This window comes from Nicotiana tomentosiformis, chromosome 7 (genome assembly GCF_000390325.3).
Source record: "Nicotiana tomentosiformis chromosome 7, ASM39032v3, whole genome shotgun sequence".
NCBI classification, from domain to species: Eukaryota; Viridiplantae; Streptophyta; class Magnoliopsida; order Solanales; family Solanaceae; genus Nicotiana; species Nicotiana tomentosiformis.
In genome coordinates this window covers 844,506-864,865 of record NC_090818.1, presented here as the reverse complement: position 1 = coordinate 864,865, position 20,360 = coordinate 844,506, and the positions used below count along the sequence as shown (strand labels likewise).

Here is a 20,360-nt window from a genome sequence, read left to right as displayed (position 1 = left end):
CAAAGACGTGATTGGCCAAAATGGCAAGAAGCAATCCAATCTGAGTTGGATTCACTTGCGAAACGTGAAGTTTTTGGGTCTGTAGTCCAAACACCTAATGGTGTTAAACCTGTTGGCTATAAATGGGTCTTTGTACGTAAAAGGAGTGAGAAAAATGAGGTACAAAGATATAAGGCACGCCTTGTTACACATGGATTTTCACAAAGGCCTGGTGTCGATTATGGAGAGACGTATTCTCCTTTTATGGATGCTATAACGTTCTGTTATCTCATTAGTCTTGCTGTCCATGAAAAGCTTGACAAGCATTTAATGGATGTGGTTACAACCTACCTTTACGGCTCACTTGATAATGAGATATACATGAAAATTCTAGAGAGATTTAAAATGCCCGACGTATATAATTCAAAGTCCAGGAAAATATTTTCAATTAAATTGCAAAGATCTTTGTATGGTCTAATGCAATCAGGAAGAATGTGGTATAACCGCCTTAGTGAATATTTATTAAAGGAATGTTATATAAATGATTCAATTTGTCCATGTATTTTTATAAAGAAAACAACATCGGAGTTTGTTGTACTTGCCGTATATGTTGATGACATAAACCTTATTGGAACTCCTACAGAACTCCAAAAGATAATTGATTATTTAAAGAAGGAATTCGAGATGAAAGATCTCGGAAAGACAAAATTATTTCTCGGTTTGCAAATTGAACATTTGGCAAACAGGATTTTTGTTCATCAATCTGCCTACATAGAAAAGGTATTGAAACGGTTTTACATGGATGGAGCACATCTAAGTACTCCGATGGTTGTTCGATCACTTGATGTGAATAAGGACCCGTTCCGATCTCAAAAAAAGAATGAAGAGTTTCTTGGTCCTGAAGTACCATATCTTAGTGCAATTAGTGCACTAATGTATCTTTCTAACACTATAAGGCCTGACATAACTTTTTCAGTTAATGTCTTAGCAAGATATAGCTCTGCTCTTACAAGGAGACATTGGAATGGAATCAAGCAAATATTACGGTATCTAAAAGGGACTATCGATATAGGCTTATTTTATGGCAATGATTGCAATCCCTATCTTGCTGGTTATGCCGATGATGGGTATTTATCTGACCCGCACAAGGCTAGATCTCAAACATGCTATGTGTTTACATGTGGAGGCACTGCAATATCTTGGCGATCGACTAAGCAATCAATCGTGGCTACTTCATCTAATCATGCTGAGATAATTGCTATTCATGAAGCAAGTCGAGAATGTGTATGGTTGAAGTCTGTAATACACCTTATTCAAGACAAATGTGGTTTGAAGTGTGACAAACTACCCATAATTTTGTATGAAGATAATGCAGCATGCATAGCTCAATTGAAGGGATGATTCATAAAAGGAGATGGAACACATCACATTTCACCAAAGTTATTTTTCACACACAATCTTCAAAAGAATAGTGATATCAATGTGCGACAGATCCGTTCAAGTGATAATATGGCTGATTTGTTCACCAAATCTCTACCGACGTCAACCTTCAAGAAACTAGTGTACAAGATTGGGATGCGAAGGCTCAAGGATATGAATTGATGATCTCATCAGGAGGAGTTAATACGTGGTATACTCATTTTCCCTTATAAGGTTTTGTCCCACTGAGTTTTCCTTGCAAGGTTTTTAATGAGGCAACCAAAAAGCGTATTTCTAAACATGTGTACTCTTTTTCCTTCACTGAGATTTTTTTTTTCTCTAATAAGGTTTTAACAATGCACATTATCTATGGACATCCAAGGGGGAGTATTATAGGAAATATCAAATTATGGTGGATATCTACTCTTCCTCCATGATATTCATCTTAAATGATTAATGACATATTCAATGACATATTTTCTTCACTTTTCATGCCTATATAAAGGCCTTGTAATAGAATTTCTCCTCTCTTTCTCTCTATATCTCTTAGCTTGTTTTTCCTTGTTCCATATTGTTACTTTGAGTTATATTTTATAACAAAAAATTTAAAAAAATAAATAAAAATTCACATGATTAACAATTAGGTAGATGCGTCACTAACTTGGTCCTTTTGGCAGTAGGGAACCTAATAATTTTTTAATTTGTTTAATTTTTTCCAAAATTTTCAACAGGTCGCCGCACCAATAGGCGACCTACTCCATACACTTTTTAAATAAAAAAATTGGCAAAAACTCTGCTTGGCAAACGAGTTGATTATTCAGGACGTTCTGTACAAAACTTACCCACTGAACTATGGACCAAATCTCTGTTACACATTTTTAAGGACGAAAATTTTCTTACGCACCCAATCTTTCTGGAGTGTGCTTAAGACACACTACTATTACTACATGACATACGCGTGCATAATCAAAACAATAAAGAATGTGAACACTTAAGAACAAAAATTTCAATCCTTGTTTAAGTGTCACGTGTCAAAATTTTAATTATTTTCTTTATTTTTTAAATTATTTGGCTCCCAGAACCCCACCCCCTCGCTTCTTTTCTTCTTCCTCATATATTGTCCCCCTTTTCCAACTTCTTTTACACATAAATTTTACTCACATTTTCTACAATTGCTCCATTAGCTTGCCACCAAATATGATCCCGTTGGGACATCACAAAATAACCTCTTAGCATCTCATCTCTATTTCAATATCAGATTAAGTTTCACATTCGACTGACATAATACCTATATTTTTTAACTTTAACTAAGATTTGAGTTTTACTTCAATAATAAATTAATTAATGCTCTTGGAAGTAATCTACAATAAAGTTTAAACTTGTAATGTATCTGAAATTTGGTGGTTTGCTAGTCGGAGAAGTTGACAGCGAATTGGGCAGCCATAATATCTTTTCTAATTTTGAGTTTTGGGTCCTGAGTTTCTTGTGTTAGATGTGAAATTAAAGTCAAAAATTTGAAACTAAATCTATTTGGGCTACTAAGTTTTGGTTTGAAATCGGAAGGGGTGGTTCCGATATTATCGACGATAATGGAGAGCGAGGGAGAACACAAAGAAATGGAAAGAAAGGTGTAATTATAATTTTCTTGTCGGATATGGAAGATAGATGAATGTGGAGAAGGGTGGCAGTGAAGGTATCTAATTTCATGGTTATGGGGTGTTCGGCGAGATGAGTTGAAAGGGGGTAATTTGCGGAGAGGAAGAGATGAAATGGAAAAGATGGTTATGGGGTGTAATTGTAATTTTATGTGATTTATTTTTTTAATAAAAATAATGACACGTATCATGATTTTATTGGTGTGTGACATTGCACTTGTTTGAAAAAACTGGTCAAAAAAAGGTGGTGTGTCTTAGGCACATGCCGTAAAGGTTGAGTGTAAGATAATTTTCGTCCGCAAAAAGTGTATCACAGCAGGGATTTGATCAATAGTTTAAGAGTAACTTATTATTTTGACTAAAAAATAATTGCAAGCCATGATCAATAATTAGAGGCGTCACTAATAGTTATTTTTGTGGGCTACCAGTTTGTAATAGACAAGATGTGGCAATTATTATTTTATTATGACTAATAAATGTTGATGTTGTGGCTCTAATTTGCACACTTCATCTCTGATTTTAGCTGAAGTTTCCAGTAAATAGCTGAGTGCGTTTTAGATCCATACAATTATACCATTCTGGAATAGGCAAAAAGATAGGATTTTGATAATCCACATTTGTCAAAAGTTGGGGAACATCCATCTATCTTGTCTGTCTGTTCTACCCACTTCGATCATTATTCTCGAAATTACTTCTAATTCAAAATACACATCGCTTGAAATTTTGATTGGAAGCATTATAATAACAAAATCTACTACATGCATTTTATTTTAACCTCCTAATATATAGTTTGTTTCTATATAGGCAAATTAAATTCTTGCTAATCTGAGAAAATGAAAAGAATATGTACCTAACTTAAGCGACGTCATATTGTCAATTGTAGCTACAAAATTTTCGCCGAGGAGATTCAAAAAAATAAAAAAAGTAAACACGTGAAGACGCTGAGGGGATTCAACATCTAATATATATTCAACCAACCTAGTTCCGCCACTGCTTAGAGACAAACTCTGTCCAGTCTGATTGATAAGGCAACAATTTGAAACATCAAAGCTGAGAAACAGTATTAATGTTAAAGCAGAGTAGAACAGAGCAATATGGTTAACAAGCCTACATCTCCTGTGCACCTACTAAACAACCACCTAAGAACAACAAAAACCACCTTAATATTTTGATCTTATGTTTTTGCTATATAAACTTTGTACATTGTTAGTCACTAACTGATAAAGATTATGACAATAAACACATAATCTAAACACCATCCCACTTTCTTGATTTTGGCTCCTGTGCAGTTGAAAGAGAAGTAAACCACATTTCTTGAAAAAAGCTGCTTCCTTATTTGCCATCCTGCACAATGAAAAGGTACAACTATGAATTTTACAGTTCACATGATAATAGTTATTTCCCAGAAGCCTTACCCCTACCTTGTAGTAGGGGTACTGTTTACGATAAATCCTCGGCTCACGAAAAACATAGTCACAATATTGTTGAAAAGCCAGAATAAAAATCCAACAACAATAAAAGCAGAGCTATACCAATTATCTCATAGTGCTGAACCAGGACAACTAACATGCTCCACAAACTCTCTAACTTGCAATCAAATCCTCCAGTTCAAGAACAATATCACTGTGATGTTTATCATTTTCTGCTCCATTTTCATATATCATATCATCTTCCATTAGCTTTTCCCACAATATATAGTTCTCAGATGACATGTCTTGGCCATTCATTTTCTGTTCATTCGCAGGACTGTTTGATTCATCAGAAGAGAAAAGTGTTTGTATTTCAGACTTGATTGTTGTGAACTCCTCTTGAACTTGAAGACTATGTCCATCACACTTATTGTCACATGGAGTATTAGCCAATCTCCTCTTTTTTGTGACTGTGCCATTGTCTAAAGTCTTTCTCTGTTTAATCTTCTCAATCAAATGTTGAACAAAGAGTGGATTCTTGAATGCTTTTGCCATAAAGATTACCATATACTTTTGCCTAGTCTCACTATTCTGTAACCTCTCTTTAACAGTAGCTAAGTAGCTTTCTGTGTTCTCTTGTTGTTGTTTTAGACTGTGAATTTCCATTTTCAATGTGTTTTGATCCTTTCTCAGTTTCTCTAACTCAGCCTCAACCCCATCCTTATTGCAAGAACCAAGCCAAGATTGTGCTGATCCTGATCCTAATCCTTGATGAGTATACTGCTGCTTTCTCCTCTTTATATTTACCAGCAAATGCTTCTTCCCTTTCTGAAACCCCTCATTTGCAAATTCCCATCTGTCTGAATCAATCTTCCTGAAACGCTACAAACCCCACAAAACAAAATATACTTAATTACACAATAACCCATAATCAATTAGAAATGGATTTATGTTTATATACTTTAACACGAAAAAAAAAAAAAAGGACAATCCGGTGCACAAGTCATCCAACTTTCACGCATAGTCCGGGGAAGGGCACTAATAAGGGATGCAAGCTATCACCATTTTTTATTCAAATTACCTATTAATGCTTATACTGACTACTTCTTTTTTTTTCCACTATAAGTGAAATTTAACATGTGATAGCAACTCAATTACCATTTTTATCAAATTACCTATTAATGCTTATCAAGAAACTATAATGACCATAAGTGACGTAAATATATTATAAGCTCTAAGTGCAAAGAATTTAAAACTTAACCAAATACATGCGCACTCAATCACTACTTCAACAACAAACAACAACAACAACCAAAAAAAAACTTAATCCCACAAGTGCGTTCCAGAGAGGATAGTATGTAAACACACTTTACCGACTATGTAATCCCACACAGTGGCAGAGCCACATGCACCCAAGGGGTGTCATTCGACATTCATTCGTCGGAAAATTATAGTATAGCTGGGTAATATTTTTTAATATATATATATATATATATATATATATATATATATATATTGACACCCCTTAACTTCTTGGTGAGTTTATTTCTTTATATTTTGACTCATTGACTTCTTGGTGAGTTTATTTCTTTATATTTTGACTCTATTTAATGAAAATTCTGGCTCCGCTACTTATCATGCAACTCAATCACTACCATTTCACTAAAGAAATTTGGATATTCATTCCTTAAAAACACTAAATTTAACTTTCAAAACTGAACTCACCATATTTCAGAATTAGCACCAGCAAATACATTAATTAAAGGCTAAGTATTCATTTCCCAGCTAATTTTGTAGTAATAGAAATTAAAGCTAAGTATTCAAAAAAACAATTGTAGTAATAGAAAACAAGTAGTAAGATATATTAGGGAAACTTACGTAGGTATTAAGCTGGCGAATGAAGCTAGAGAAGTTATTGTGCTTAAAATGTTTAGGCAAAAGATCAATAGAGAACTTATGAGGATCCCAAACAACAAAGCTGGTTTTGGTATTACTCCAAGAGATTATAGAGTCAGTATTAGGATCATCCACCATTTCAAATGTTTTCTTCAAAAAAGGCGGTGGACCCACATCACGTAACCCTTCCAATGGCTTTGGCAGTAGTGAGCTACTAAATTCACTATTGCCAATAATGTCTTCTTCATCAAGAAATAGTACTGGCTCTTCTTTCACTGTTAGTAGTCCGCCATTGATGACTTCATCTGTTACCATTTTCTCCTGTTCCATCTCTAATGTTCAAAACCAGAACTCCTTTGTTTTTAAACTCTGATTTGGGTTCAAATTTTTGCAGATAAAATTAAGGGAACTCACTGAACATGGGAATTGGGTTTTCTGAGAGAGAATATTTTTTTGCAGACGAAAAAAATGGTGAGACTTACAGTACAGGGCAAGTATAAATTGTATAGAAGGGGTGGGGGGTAGGGGCATGGGGTAGGATGCGGGGGAGGGCGGTGACGGTGCACTGTGTGTGTGTGATTTAGAAAGCAAATAAGGAAAAGCGATGTGTAACGAACCGTTTCGGAGCATGTTGCCATTTGTATTTTTACTTCATTTACCCCACGTCATTCAGTCCCTCAATTTTCAAGAAACTTTTGTTTGACCCATAACTTTATTAGTTTTGTCCATTTAGGTCTTACTAACTTATAAATGATGCAATTGAATTTTGTGATATATAACCTCTATTTAACGACCACTGTGTAGGTGAAACTCATCAACTTTGATTTCTCATTTAGGATTTAATACAGTTCGTTAACCAAAGTTTCTTTAAGTATAAAAATGATACTTATTTATAGTTAAGTGTTTATTCACACGTACTTAGTCGATATTTGAGTAAAGATTTATTTTATCGTTTGGATCAAATTTTTATACACATCACATTAAGCTATTTATAAAATACTATTACATATAATATAATTGTATGTATTTCAGCAAATTTTTTACAAGGCATATCGTAATTTGTAATCTTATGATTTATATTTTGAATTTTGTGTGAGCTTAAATCTTTTGCAGTTATCAAATATTTGGTTAGTAAACATATGAGCTATTAGTTACACATGGAATATGTGCAAGAAAACAAGACCTTTTACATGTTAGAGTAAGAAGTATGCATTATATGATTAAAGACATTAATCTATAGTTTTAAAAATAACGGATTGAATAATGGCTTTACTTTATATAAATAGTTAAAGACTTTGTTTGCTAGGGAAAAACTTAAGCGTCGAGATTCAATTCAAATGACAAATATCTCACCCAAGAACCTCAATCTTAAACACTTCTTGATCGACATTGATATTTTCAACTCTCAATTTGCTTTTAAAGTTTGAGTGTCTATTTGAATGTTTTTCTTGTTTAGGGCCCTAGGGAGGAAAGGACCAAACAAGCCAAAGGCAAGCTTTATCCGTTCTTTGACTTTAAGTTGAAAATATTCAGAGGGATAAATACAAACACAAAGCAGAGTCAGGTGTCTGTGGTAGCAGCAAGCAACAGATGTCATATGTCGTTTGGCTGGGCGTATATGGGTCGCGTTGGTTCGAGTTTTTTAATTATCAAACTAAATTAATGATATTAATTTTTAAATTTATAAATCAAATCAAACCAATAAAATTGAGTTTTTCAATCTCGATTTTTCTCGATTTTTTTGGGTTTTCTCCTGGTAAAGTCTTCATATCATAAAATATGTAATTTGTGCTCCAAATATTTCTTAAATCCTAGTAAAATACAACTATATAATGTGTTTTCCAAGAAACTAATACAATAATATGAGATAAGTCATTGCATTATACTAAAATATTCAATAACAAAAATAAATAATAAAATTACATAAAACAAATATTGCTAATTAATAAGCCATAATAAAAATTAACATAATCTAAAAATACTATATAGGTCATGCTAAAATAAGTATAGCTAATGAGTACTAATATTAATTACATAACTAAGCACTAAAAAAAAGATAAACTAAGTTATGTATTTTCATTATAAACCAATATAAAACTAAAATAATTATCTAACACTATCGTCATTCCTAGTATTGAATTGAATTTCTTTTGTTAGCATTAGTATTGATTTGAACTTTATTTGAGTTACTACATTTATGAGCTAAAAAATTTATTTATCATTCAAGAATGTTAAGTCTAAACTTGAAATAATAAGTTTAAAGATAAAACTGTGAAAAAATTTAAAAAATATTTATAAATTACATTACAATAAATATTTATATGTATAAAATATTTTTAAAAATTATATAAATGTACTATCGGGTTAGTTTGGTTTATGTTTGACTTTTTTTTAATTAAAACCAAACCAAACCAATTATGGTCGGGCTTTATTATCCAATACCAAATCAAATCAAACCAAACCATATCAAATTTTTTTTACCGGTTTGACTCAGATTATCGGTTTGGTGCGATTTATCTATTTTCTTTGTACACCTCTACCATTTGGTTTACACTTTTTGAACATTTTATTGTGATAATTTGAGATGTATAAAAGGAAGTCTCCGTGTTATGATTTATGTCACGGATCTTGTGAAAATCATCCACTAATACTTGCGTTACGGTAGTTGTCTACATCAAATCCCTCGAGTTGCAGTCTCTTTCCGAATTCTATGTGAATATAGGATACTTTGCACACCATTCTGTAAAAAAAAAAACGAGATGTATACGGGAGAAGAGGTAGAAGTTCATATACAGTTGGGCTTAAAATGTTCATTAAGTAAGTACGTTTATTAATAATGTATCTATTAATATATAGGGGTGTCAAATTGGCGGGTTGAGCCGATTTTGAGGGGGTCAAAATGGGTTGAGTCTGACCCGTCCAAAAGTTACTCGGATTAAGATGGGTTGGGTCAAGATAGACTAAAATTTGGGTCATAACCCAACCCGCCCAACTCTTATCAATCTTTAGTTAATATATGTTATTTTCTTATGAATTGTATAATTACTAAATAAGACTTTTTCTTTTTTGTTATGGTTATATATAATATATCAAATAAAAAAATAAATTTATTTCTAAGATATTTTGGCAAAATTACTTCTGGATCAATTTGGACTAAAAATCAACCAATCTTTAAAAAGATTGAGATGCATTTGATCAAAATATGTTGAGTTCAATAAATAAACGGGTCAATAACCAACCCAACCTTAAACAGGTTAAGCGAGTCATTTGGGATTGAGCCAAACTTGAAAATTCTATTAACACGTTAAATCGTCTTACTAAAACTTAAAACCAATAAAATTAAAATTTTAATTTAGCCTCTAACTAGTTTAGAGGACCCACTTCGAAAAAGTATTGTTAGGTGTGATAAAATGCGTGGCACTTTTGTATGAATGGCACGAGAGGAAGATAGTGCGACTCTGAAATGCTTATCGAATAGTGGCATATTTCACTTCCCACCCTCCTCTATCGTTATCTCAAATAATAAAAACCTCCATTTTTTATTTTTTGGGACGTCAGTCGTGTACTTTTTTGTTACCTTTATTACTTCCTCAACCCTCGTTTATACAACACCCTTTTACTAAAAAAATTCAAAAAATCAGTAAATCACATTTCAAGGGAAACGAGTTTGTTTCTTTATCTTCTTCTATTTAAATATTACTACTATGATTTTATTTGTTAGAGTTTAAATTCGTAATGTACCTTAAATTCACATAATACATAATGCGCTTTTACTATTAAAATCAAATGACCCTCGAATGTTTTTGACCTTTTAAAAAGAAACAGATTATTGATGAAATATAGTAGTATTCAAGTTCCAAAGAATGGCCCTCCAATAAAAATTGCAGCCAGAAGGAAAAAAAAGAAAGAAAGAAGAGAAACTCTTATCCTAAGTGAAAATAGCACGGGCTAATCAGTTTCGTAACGGTAATTAAAAAAACAGCAAGCATTTGCAAAGTTTTTAAAAATAGTCATTATTTTGTTGCAACACAAAAAGTTCCAGCATAATATACTGGAGATTGATACACTGTGTATAAACTTCAAGCATATTATGCTGGGACTCCACCACACGGAAGGTTACAACATAATATACTAGATCACATGTGTATGGACTTTCATCATATTATGCTGGAACTTCAATATATATTATAGTAAAACTCCAGTATATTATGCTAGAATATTTTTTAGATTTTGAATAGTATTTTCATTCAGATTTATCTTTACATAAAAATATTTCAGATAATTCAAAGTGGCTAAATTTAAATTACTTTTGAAATTACATATATTTTTTAATTAACACTTATAAATATAATTATTTTTGAATTTCACCCTTACCCTGCTACCCGTTTGGTGTAGTCATCAACCTACCCAAGAGAGATATAAATTAGAGGAGGAAAAAAAAAAGAAAAGTAAAGAGGATAAGGGATAGGGAGGACAAATTTTTCACAATTTGCATTCTCCGCTAACAAGCCCCGATTACAAAAACTCAGCCGTCGGAACCCTGCTATTGCCGCCACTAGAGAGCGAAGAAGAGAAAAATGGTGGTAAGATTGCGGTTGTCGAGGTTTGGATGCAAAAACAAACCTTGTTACAGAGTAATGGCGGCGGATAGTAGATCTCCCCGAGATGGCAAACACTTGGAAGTCCTCGGTTACTACAATCCTCTCCCAGGTAACCCTACCTTGTTCAATTTTAAGCAGTAGCCTACCTTGTTCTTCAGTAGAAAGCTGTTCTTCTCTCCTTTTGACGTATGTGGAGATTTTGCTGTTGTCATGGGAAGTTAATTTATGGAGTATCATTTTGCTTATTATTTGTTATGAGCTCTTAAACATTGGTCATTTCACCTTATTTTGAATTAATCCATGTGATAATTGTCATTTTTCAGCTTGATTTTCTCTTTTAACTAATTGTTATATGGGTTCTTATCCTTATGTAGTCTAATAGAAGTTTTATTGATGGAAACCTCAGTTGTTGAATCTCAACTTATGAATTTTTAGTTATCAAAGTACTGTATTTAATTTAGGCTGGTTGGGGGCATATAGTACTTCATAAAAATATTCAGAAGGAATATAATGTTTTATAGTCACTGATGAATATACAACAACAACAATAACCCAGTAAAATACGGGTTTGGGGAGGGTAATTTGTACGCAGACCTTACCCCTATCCCGATAGGCACTGATGAATATCTTGTACAATTTTCATTTGTACAGGTCAAGATGGTGGCAAACGGATGGGTCTTAATTTTGACAGAGTAAAGTAAGTGTATTTCCGGAACATGTTTTTTTGTTTGTTTTGGTTATGATTCCTAACTAAGCAAGTTCCATATATTAATTTAGAGCTTTTTGAATTGCATTTTCTGCTCTCTTGTTAAAGTTCAGATTGGATGGATAATTAATGGGTTGAATAGAAAGTAGAAACTAGTCAATCATATATTGATAAATATTTAGTTCATATATCGTACTTTTTCTTTTTGTTGTCTGACAAAGTATACCGTAAGACTACTAGAAGGCAATATGACTACTTGAAGCTAATGCTAGTTGCATATGCAAATTGTGGGAGCTCAACATTGGTAGCTTAGCAATTTTGGTTAAGCTTGTTTGATCTACAGTATCATTGAAATTTTTTTAATGGCCATGAATGCGAATGGCTAACACTGGTTTATAGATGCACAATCAAGAATAACATTGTAGTAACGTAAAACAGATTTTGCTAATTTGTTATCTTAATTTTTCTGTTCATCTGGTCGGTAGTCCTTCAAATTGAATATAGTCGCCTATGAACTCGCTGAATACGAAGGACAAAGCAGATTCCTATTAGATACATGAAGCAGAAACGAACATGAACAAATTTTTCTCATGAGCTACCCACCTACCGTTAAAGAACGAGCAAGTGTGGGCAGGGATCTGACTGAGTGTAGCAATTGGAAGTGTTTGGGGAATTTCTAAGGTGACTATTGCAGGTATATATGAGGAAGACGTGTTACAACATTTTAATGAAAGAAGTAAATCAGTTTTTTATCGGTCCCTGGAAGCAAATCTGGAAGCCGAAAGCTCCTATGAAAGTTAGTTGTTTTGAATGGTTGGTGGCTAAGAAGGCCTGTTTAACTCAGGACAACTTACAAAGAAGGGGATTCCAATTAGTTAACAGGTGCTACATGTGTAAAGAGGAGACAGAAACTATCAATCATCTATTCTTACACTGCAGAGCTGCCACACCATTGTGGCAATTATTTTTGAACATTTTGGGAATTAAATGGGTGATGCCAAGCACTACTGCTGAGTTACTGTCATGCTGGAATAGAAAAAGAATGTCAAAGCAAATGAAGAAGGATTGGAATACAATACCAGCGGCTATTTGGTGGTGCATATGGAAAGAAAGGAATAGGAGATGCTTTGAAGGACAGGAGAATTCATTCTTGAAGATCAAATAATACTGCATTTTGTTGATACCTTTTTGGTGTAAACAGGATTGGATAGATGATAGTGAAACCCTACTAGAATTCAGACAGTCTTTTGTATAGACACAGAGGGTTTTCTTTTTTTGTTATTTTCTGGGATGTAACCACAGCACTCTCTTGGTGCTGATTTTTTGATATCTATAATACCTTACCATTTCAAAAAAAAGGTCTATATGAGGAAGAAATTTAAGATGTTTGGGTAATTTCTAGGTTGACTATTGCAGATATACATGAGGAAGCAACCAAGCTGTTTGAATTGAGATATTGAGGAAATTGTATAGAAAAGATGCAGCTGGGTGGTGGACCAATGTAGACTATTATGGGAAAAAACTAGGAAAACGACGCAATTGAGATACATTTGACTATACGAGCATATTTAATTTTAGTGATAAGAAGCATTATACCACTGTAAAACGGCCACTTCTTTTTGGGGTTCCCTTTGGATTTTGTATACTTAGTTGTATATGGGTTTCATTCCGTTAGATGCTTCATATGACAAGTTATACTTATAAAAGAAAATTATAATTATGAATACTTGGAGCTATAATTTTTATATGAGATGCTTAAATGTTTACCTTTTGTTGAGAGTCTGACAAGTTGAGTGCTGCCTCACTAAGATTGAAATGCGTCCTGAAAAAACAAAACTCATCTGGGTAAAGGGGTGAACAATATGCTAACTCATCCGGGAGGGTTTATTTTCTTTAAGTTTTTTGAGAATGGTAACATAAAATATAAAAGAATAAATTTATTTTCTTTAAGTTTTAAGAATGATGTTGTCCATTCACACATAATGACGAGCATAAATGGTTCTCTGCTGCACTGTATACTTTGACTGCCATAATCATTTAGAGCTTGCTTGACTGCAGATAGAGTGAAACATAACTGAGTGTTGTGTTTGGTATAATTAAAGATCTTCGCTTGATTGTTCTGTTACTGTGGACATGGATCTATAAACATGATGCGAGGGTTCATTTGTTCAGTGTGCTGGGTGTAAGCAGTAAGTTAATATGTGTTTGTGGACTTGGTTGGGGGAATTTGGAGTGTAGCTGTGATTTTGATAGGCTAATTATCAGCAACACATAAAGACAGATTAAGAAATGATACTTGTTAGTTTGTATCTCCTTTTTAACCCTTTTATTTTACTCCAGGATAGAGCAGGGAGTTAACTTATAGCTGATATTTGTAGGACCTGTTTCTTATTGTAGAAATTACAGTAGCAGTAGCGTGGTGCTGCTGTTTTATAAACTTTCTTATTTTTGCTACTGTTTCTCTCTTTGGATGAGATTGCCATCACTCAAGTTTATTCTTGCAAATGTCCAAAAGGAAAATAGTGCTCAAATGGTTGTACTCTGACTTTGCTTTTAGTTGCTGCAAGACCTACGACTTGTTGTTTCTTATACTCTCTGATCATCAGATAGCTTTTAGGATCATACAATCATGTATTGCTTACCTGATCTTTGCGGGTCTGCAGATATTGGTTATCTGTTGGTGCACAGCCGTCAGAACCGGTTGAACGTCTTCTTTTCCGAGCAGGTGTATTACCTCCTCCGCCTATGCTAGCTATGGGACAAAAAGGAGGTCCACGGGACACTCGTCCAGTTCATCCTATGACTGGACGTGTCATGGCACCGGAAAGTGTCAAAATTGCTGAACCAAAAGTTGGTTCTGAAGTTGATGGAGATGACAAAGCGTAGAACCCCCACTAGTTATATTTTATACAACTTCAGCTGGAAGAGCTAATTTTTATTCCGATAGTGACCTTTTGGTATGTGATAATTACAGAGCTAATATCTGTTTGTTGCTCTGGATTGAAACTTGAAATCCAAGGATGTATCATCTTTAAAGATGCTGTTGTCAGTTGTCTCTAGAAATTATGTGATCATGTATCATCCTTTGCTTTCCCATTTTTCTTCCTGATGGTAATAGATGGATAATGTAGGTAAAAGTTGCAGAATATTTTCCAAAAGCATGGATGTTTTTGGAGTTAAAAATCATACATGATACTTTTTGTCCCCTGCTTGCGCTGAGTGTACTCAATTGAGTTAAACCATTATATTTGTTAGTTAGATACAGCTTTAAATGTCTGGCACTAGTATAATGGCAAGTATTTTGCTTTCCGGAGAATTTTCTTAATAAGTACTGTTGTAAAGTGGTATTTATGTTGCTGGATAAAGAAATTAGATGATGATGTTAACAGGTTCAGAAGGGAGCAAACTGCATATAGATGGTTGTCAACTCTGAACAATGAGGGGCGGGCGTGTTATGTATCGAACCGGGGGATTTTTTCAATTTTAAAGAAGAAAAATATCTGGACAAGTAGGAAAAAAGGGAACACAAGATGATGAAACTGCTGGCTTTTGATTATTAAGAGGAAAAAAAGATATAAATAATGGGTTGGGAGGGTTTGTAATCGAACAGTTATGCCTACGTTTTGATTGTTGCGTATAAATAAACACTTTTCAATGAGAATAGTCAAATAGAAGCAGGTGTAATTTTAACTTAAATCATTTAATGGTGGTGGTGTTTGGTTCAAATTTCAAAATTTTGAAAAAAGAGTTTCAAACAAGAAGTATTTAAATTTTTTGAAGCAAGTGCCAATATCGACTCTTAATTTTGTTGTAAATCTCGAGAACCAAATATTGAGCAATTAAAGTTTTGAGTATTTAGGGTGATTATGTCATAAAAATAGTAGAAGGTAAGGAGATTTTGAGTTTACTAGATGAAGCTAAACTAAGAAAAGGTAAACAATCTCGTGTGGTGTTTTTATTCCAAGATATTTATGTACAAACCATATGACAATGTCATAAATTTAGATACATCTTTATTAAAAAGTCTTCTGAGCTGACAACGTATGAAACTTAAACTCGTAATAATGTAGGAGTTATGCTTTTGCATGCTCGTCTTAATTTGTCTAACAAAATCACATTTGATTTCTTGTGTTTTAATGTCTTAAAAAGTCATTTTGGATCGCACTTAAATTATGCTGATTATTAAATGAGTATTTTTTTTAAAAATGTTACATAATTAAAATCCTTTTCTAAACATAAATAAAAAAGCAAATTAGGAGAAAAACAAAGAAAGAAAAAGGAAAATCAATTAGTATATTCGCATTCAATATTATAGTCTACCAAACACAGCCTTAAAAGAGAGTCAATATATTGGACCCAGTAAGCTGCTAGGTTTTCTGACAGAGATAGAGAAGAGCTTAAATTTGGGCGCTTAGCCATTTCTCTCATCTCTTTCCCCAATTTTCCTCCCCTGTTTTTAGGGTTATTCCCTTTGGTTGCTTCTTCTGATTTCTTGCTTCAGCAAATCCAGAATGAGCAACAATAAAGATAACTTCAACGTTGCCGATCTCGCAGCTGGTAAATACCTTATCTACTTAAACAGAATCCTATAGTCTTAATTCTTTGTTTCTCTTCATTTTTGTTGTATTGGGTTTGAATTTCTCTTAACTAAATATCTTTTTTTGTAGCTTTGAATGCTGATGACAGTGACGACCTTGTTAATGTTCTCAAAGTGAGTTTTTTATTCATCTTTTCCGTTCGTTGTTTGTTTTTGCTTTATGGAGATTATTACTATGCTCTGAACTGGCTGTGATATTCGCGGTTTGTTTTTGTAGAATAAGCTTCAGGGCCTAACTGGGAAGCACTCAAACGTGCTAGAGAATTTATCTCCCAATGTTAGAAAACGAGTTGAGGTTCTGAGGGAGATTCAGGCAAGTGGTATTCTTATCCAATGTTGTTTAAATATGTTCTTTCGTGGCACCGTGCCGTTTTTAGCAAATCATTTTGTATTTCAATAAAGTTCTCTAGTTTTTGCCTATGTTATGTGCCTCTTGCCAAACATGGTTCTTGTTAATGATTGTGATAACTGTTATCCTGTTAGATATTTAAATTCATTTATATGGTTCAAAAAGAGATTTCGGAGCTTGTTTGTTTTTCGCAAGCATTAACAAAAGGTTGTATGAGTTCAATCCATCTGTTTAATTGTGGAGAGGTTGATAAAAAATGAAAAGACTGGGGCTTTCTCAAACTTTGCCTCTGTTCCCCAATCTTTTATTTGTATGAGGCTCTTTGTCATTTGGTCTACTTTCGTGGTTTTCCTCTTTGGTTTAGTTTGGTTCTTGAAGATTATCACGTCTTAAGTTGTATTGATGAAGTTTTAGGTTGGTATGTAAGAAATTTTGATATTCAAATGATGGGAAGTTGATTGTACTAAATGAAAACACATATTGTAGATGCTAAGTTGCAGCAGGGATCGTGCCCATAAGTTTCTTTTACATTGTTTAACATTCTGACTGACCTGTACTAGAAAAGGCAGGGGTTGGGCGGGTTGGATTATGGGAGTGGGAGTCCAAGCGGCATTGATTATAGAACTTTTAAAGATTGTATAGATTCACTGGATGTTAATGGTTCAATGGACCACATTTTTTGGCTTCTGATAGTAAGCATTTTCTCAGTAGAAGTGAACATGTTTACTCCTTTTTGCCATAGGAACCTGAGCCTGTCTAATGGATGTGTAGGTTTTCGGCTTAGGTGTGTGGTAATTATCCCCTCCACCATCTGTTTTTCTAAATGGCGGTTGCATTGATTAATGTAGTGCCATTCACAATACTATCTGTCTCGACTCATCTGGTACATTATGCACTAGTTTCCAAATTATGTTCAAACTTATGAGAGAGGTGAGCTAAGATCTTCTTCCAAGTAAAGTAATGCATCAGGATTCAATGTTGCACCTTCTCCCATTCTTATCTAGCTGTTGAGTTCTTCAATAAAATGTTCTTTCCTTCAATATCAATTATCAAGATTAGGTCACATGATGAGCAAATAAAAAATCAGAGACTTACATAGGTAATTGGAATAATTCCACCAGTTTCACTAGGAATGGCCTTATTAGTGCTGGTTGAACACGCTTCATCGGACTACATAAAAGTTTCTGGCCTTTCAGAAAGCCCCTCTCTCTACAAAATGTAGTTTTCAAGGAGAACAGAGAAAATAGGGTGGGACCAGAATCTGCAACTCATGGTGGTCCTTGTTTTAAAAGAAAATGCAACCGCGGGTGGTCAGCAGTGTCGCCTGTTTTTTTTTGCACAATACCTGATTAACAGGGTATCCTGTGTGTTAGATGCCTAATTGTGTTTATGTTGCTTTTTAATTAACTTTAGTATCTAGATACTCTCCTGTTGATGTTGAATCGTTGTCATCTTGTTAAACACAGACTCAACATGATGAATTGGAAGCAAAATTTTTTGAGGAGAGAGCAGCCCTTGAAGCCAAGTACCAGAAGCAGTATCAGCCACTATATACAAAGGTCTGCCATATTGCTTCGTTTACCTCTTTGCATCCGTCGATACAGTTGCCTTGATATAACTGAACTTAAGTAAAAAAAACATTCGCAGAGATCTGAAATTGTTAATGGAGTTGTTGAAGTTGATGGCGAGGCAACTCAGACTGCTGTAGCAGATGAGGAAGAGGATAAAGACGCAGTGGGTATGTTGATTATCAATTTTCCTTGATTGTTGCTTTATGACCATCAGTATTGTTGACAAATAGCTTTTGTCTCTTCTCTTTTATATAGAGAAAGGAGTTCCTGATTTCTGGATCACTGCAATGAAGAATAATGAAGTGTTAGCTGAAGAGGTTAGTTGATGATAAATCCTCTATTCAGGTTCCTTATATTTACTTTTATAACTGGCCAGAAAATGGCACTAATCTGGTCTATTCTATGAGTTACAGATTACTGAGCGAGATGAAGGAGCTCTCAAATTTCTCAAGGATATAAAGTGGTCGAGGATTGAAAATCCAAAGGGTTTTAAGCTTGAATTTTTCTTTGAGACTAATCCCTACTTCACAAACACTGTGCTGACCAAGACATATCACATGATTGATGAAGATGAACCAATTTTGGAGAAGGCCATAGGGTATGTCACCACCTCATAATCAGCAAGCAAGGTTTCTTCATCTCATCGTTGTGATTATTTTCCCACAATGCCTTCTTATCTCTCTGAATTTTGTAGGACCGAGATTGAATGGTATCCAGGTAAATGCTTGACACAAAAGATTCTGAAGAAGAAGCCAAAGAAGGGGTCAAAGAACACCAAACCTATCACTAAAACAGAACAATGTGAAAGTTTCTTCAACTTCTTTAGTCCACCTCAAGTACCAGATGACGAAGAAGATATTGACGAAGATGCTGTATGAATTGCTCTAGTGGTTCCATTACACAAACACACACATGTACAATTTAAAGTGGTTTGTAACTCATTTTCTTTTCTTGTATAGGCTGAAGAACTTCAAAATTTGATGGAACAAGACTATGATATTGGGTAAAAGCCAAGCTGAACTAATCAATTTGCTCAAGCACATGGGTGTGATTTTCTTGGATGTGGATGTTGCAAATTCAGAATATAAACAAACTATAATGTCAACTATATGTTCGTTTTAGTTGTTAAAGATCCATATGCTTATGATTTATGCAGGTCAACTATCCGAGATAAGATTATTCCACATGCAGTTTCATGGTTTACTGGGGAAGCTGCTCAGGATGAAGATTACATTGACTTAGAAGATGATGAGGATGAAGATGATGAAGATGAGGATGAAGAGGATGAGGAAGAGGAGGATGAAGATGATGATGATGAGGACGAGGATGAACATGTTACAAAGACCAAGAAGAAGGTAATTGAATTGTTAGTAACACAAATATCATTGTTAGTTGAGATGTCCATCAGTGCTAACCATTTCCCTCTCTTTGTTTCAATCATCATTGCAGTCATCTGCTGGTCGCAAGGTATAATCCATTTCTTTTTATGTTTGCTGAAGTTTACTTCATCTCCTTTATAAACCTCTGACATGCTTACTTATTCCTCGACTACACAGAGGAGTGGAGGAGCACCTGCAGCTGACGGTCAACCCGGTGAGAGACCACCTGAGTGCAAGCAACAGTAGCCATTTGCTTGGAAGCTGTTTCAAAATTATGGTCTTGAAAAGTTGGATGGTGTAGTGAAGAGATTGTGCGATTGGTTGTTTGTTATATATGGAGTATGTTAGAACAATTTATTGAGTCATTTTTCTTTTCTTTCCAATATCTTCTGGTTTATACTTTACAGTTTACCCTTTTTGTAGTGTGGGTGAGATGCAAGTTGTGGTAGAAATAGTGAGATGTGTTACGATTTATTAAATTCTCATGGCCTCAGAAGTTGCTTAAAACTAATCTTCATTACAAGGTTTATTTTCCTAGTTCTATTGTATTAAGTTGATGCTTATTTTTCCCGATTAGCTGGGAACTGTCACTTGAAAATTTAAACTCTTTATCTCTGTTTCTACTTTTCTTTTATGAGATCTGTTAAAAGGAAAGAAATGGCGAGACAAGGGAGAGTACACAAGTGGGGTCTAGGGAGATTAGATTGTACGCAATCCTTATCCGAGAAGACGGAAAAATTGTTTTCAATAGACCATCGGCTCGGAAAAAAATAAATGGAAGGGGCGATACCAAGAAAAC

At 34.2% G+C, this 20,360-nt stretch overlaps 3 protein-coding genes across 3 annotated transcripts; 2 read left to right on the top strand and 1 right to left on the bottom strand.

The window, feature by feature from the left end:
* Positions 1-4,088: 4,088 nt before the first annotated feature.
* On the bottom strand, positions 4,089-6,845 carry LOC104100757 (heat stress transcription factor A-7a-like). Its single transcript, XM_009608068.3, has 3 exons — positions 6,341-6,845; positions 4,586-5,344; positions 4,089-4,397 (listed from the first exon to the last, which is right to left on the bottom strand). The coding sequence occupies exons 1-2, from the start codon at positions 6,686-6,688 to the stop codon at positions 4,637-4,639; spliced, it is 1,056 nt and encodes a 351-aa protein (XP_009606363.1). The 5' UTR covers positions 6,689-6,845; the 3' UTR covers positions 4,089-4,397; positions 4,586-4,636.
* Positions 6,846-10,779: 3,934 nt separating this feature from the next.
* On the top strand, positions 10,780-14,761 carry LOC104100758 (small ribosomal subunit protein bS16m/bS16c-like). The gene is made up of 3 exons (XM_009608069.4): positions 10,780-11,068; positions 11,611-11,656; positions 14,329-14,761. Exons 1-3 carry the CDS (start codon positions 10,936-10,938, stop codon positions 14,549-14,551), a joined length of 402 nt encoding a protein of 133 aa, XP_009606364.1. The 5' UTR covers positions 10,780-10,935; the 3' UTR covers positions 14,552-14,761.
* A 1,270-nt stretch (positions 14,762-16,031) lies between these two features.
* On the top strand, positions 16,032-20,098 carry LOC104100759 (nucleosome assembly protein 1;3). Its single transcript, XM_009608070.4, has 12 exons — positions 16,032-16,222; positions 16,333-16,376; positions 16,480-16,575; positions 18,078-18,170; positions 18,259-18,349; positions 18,438-18,499; positions 18,596-18,780; positions 18,877-19,054; positions 19,142-19,185; positions 19,339-19,537; positions 19,632-19,649; positions 19,739-20,098. The coding sequence occupies exons 1-12, from the start codon at positions 16,177-16,179 to the stop codon at positions 19,805-19,807; spliced, it is 1,125 nt and encodes a 374-aa protein (XP_009606365.1). The 5' UTR covers positions 16,032-16,176; the 3' UTR covers positions 19,808-20,098.
* Positions 20,099-20,360: the final 262 nt, after the last annotated feature.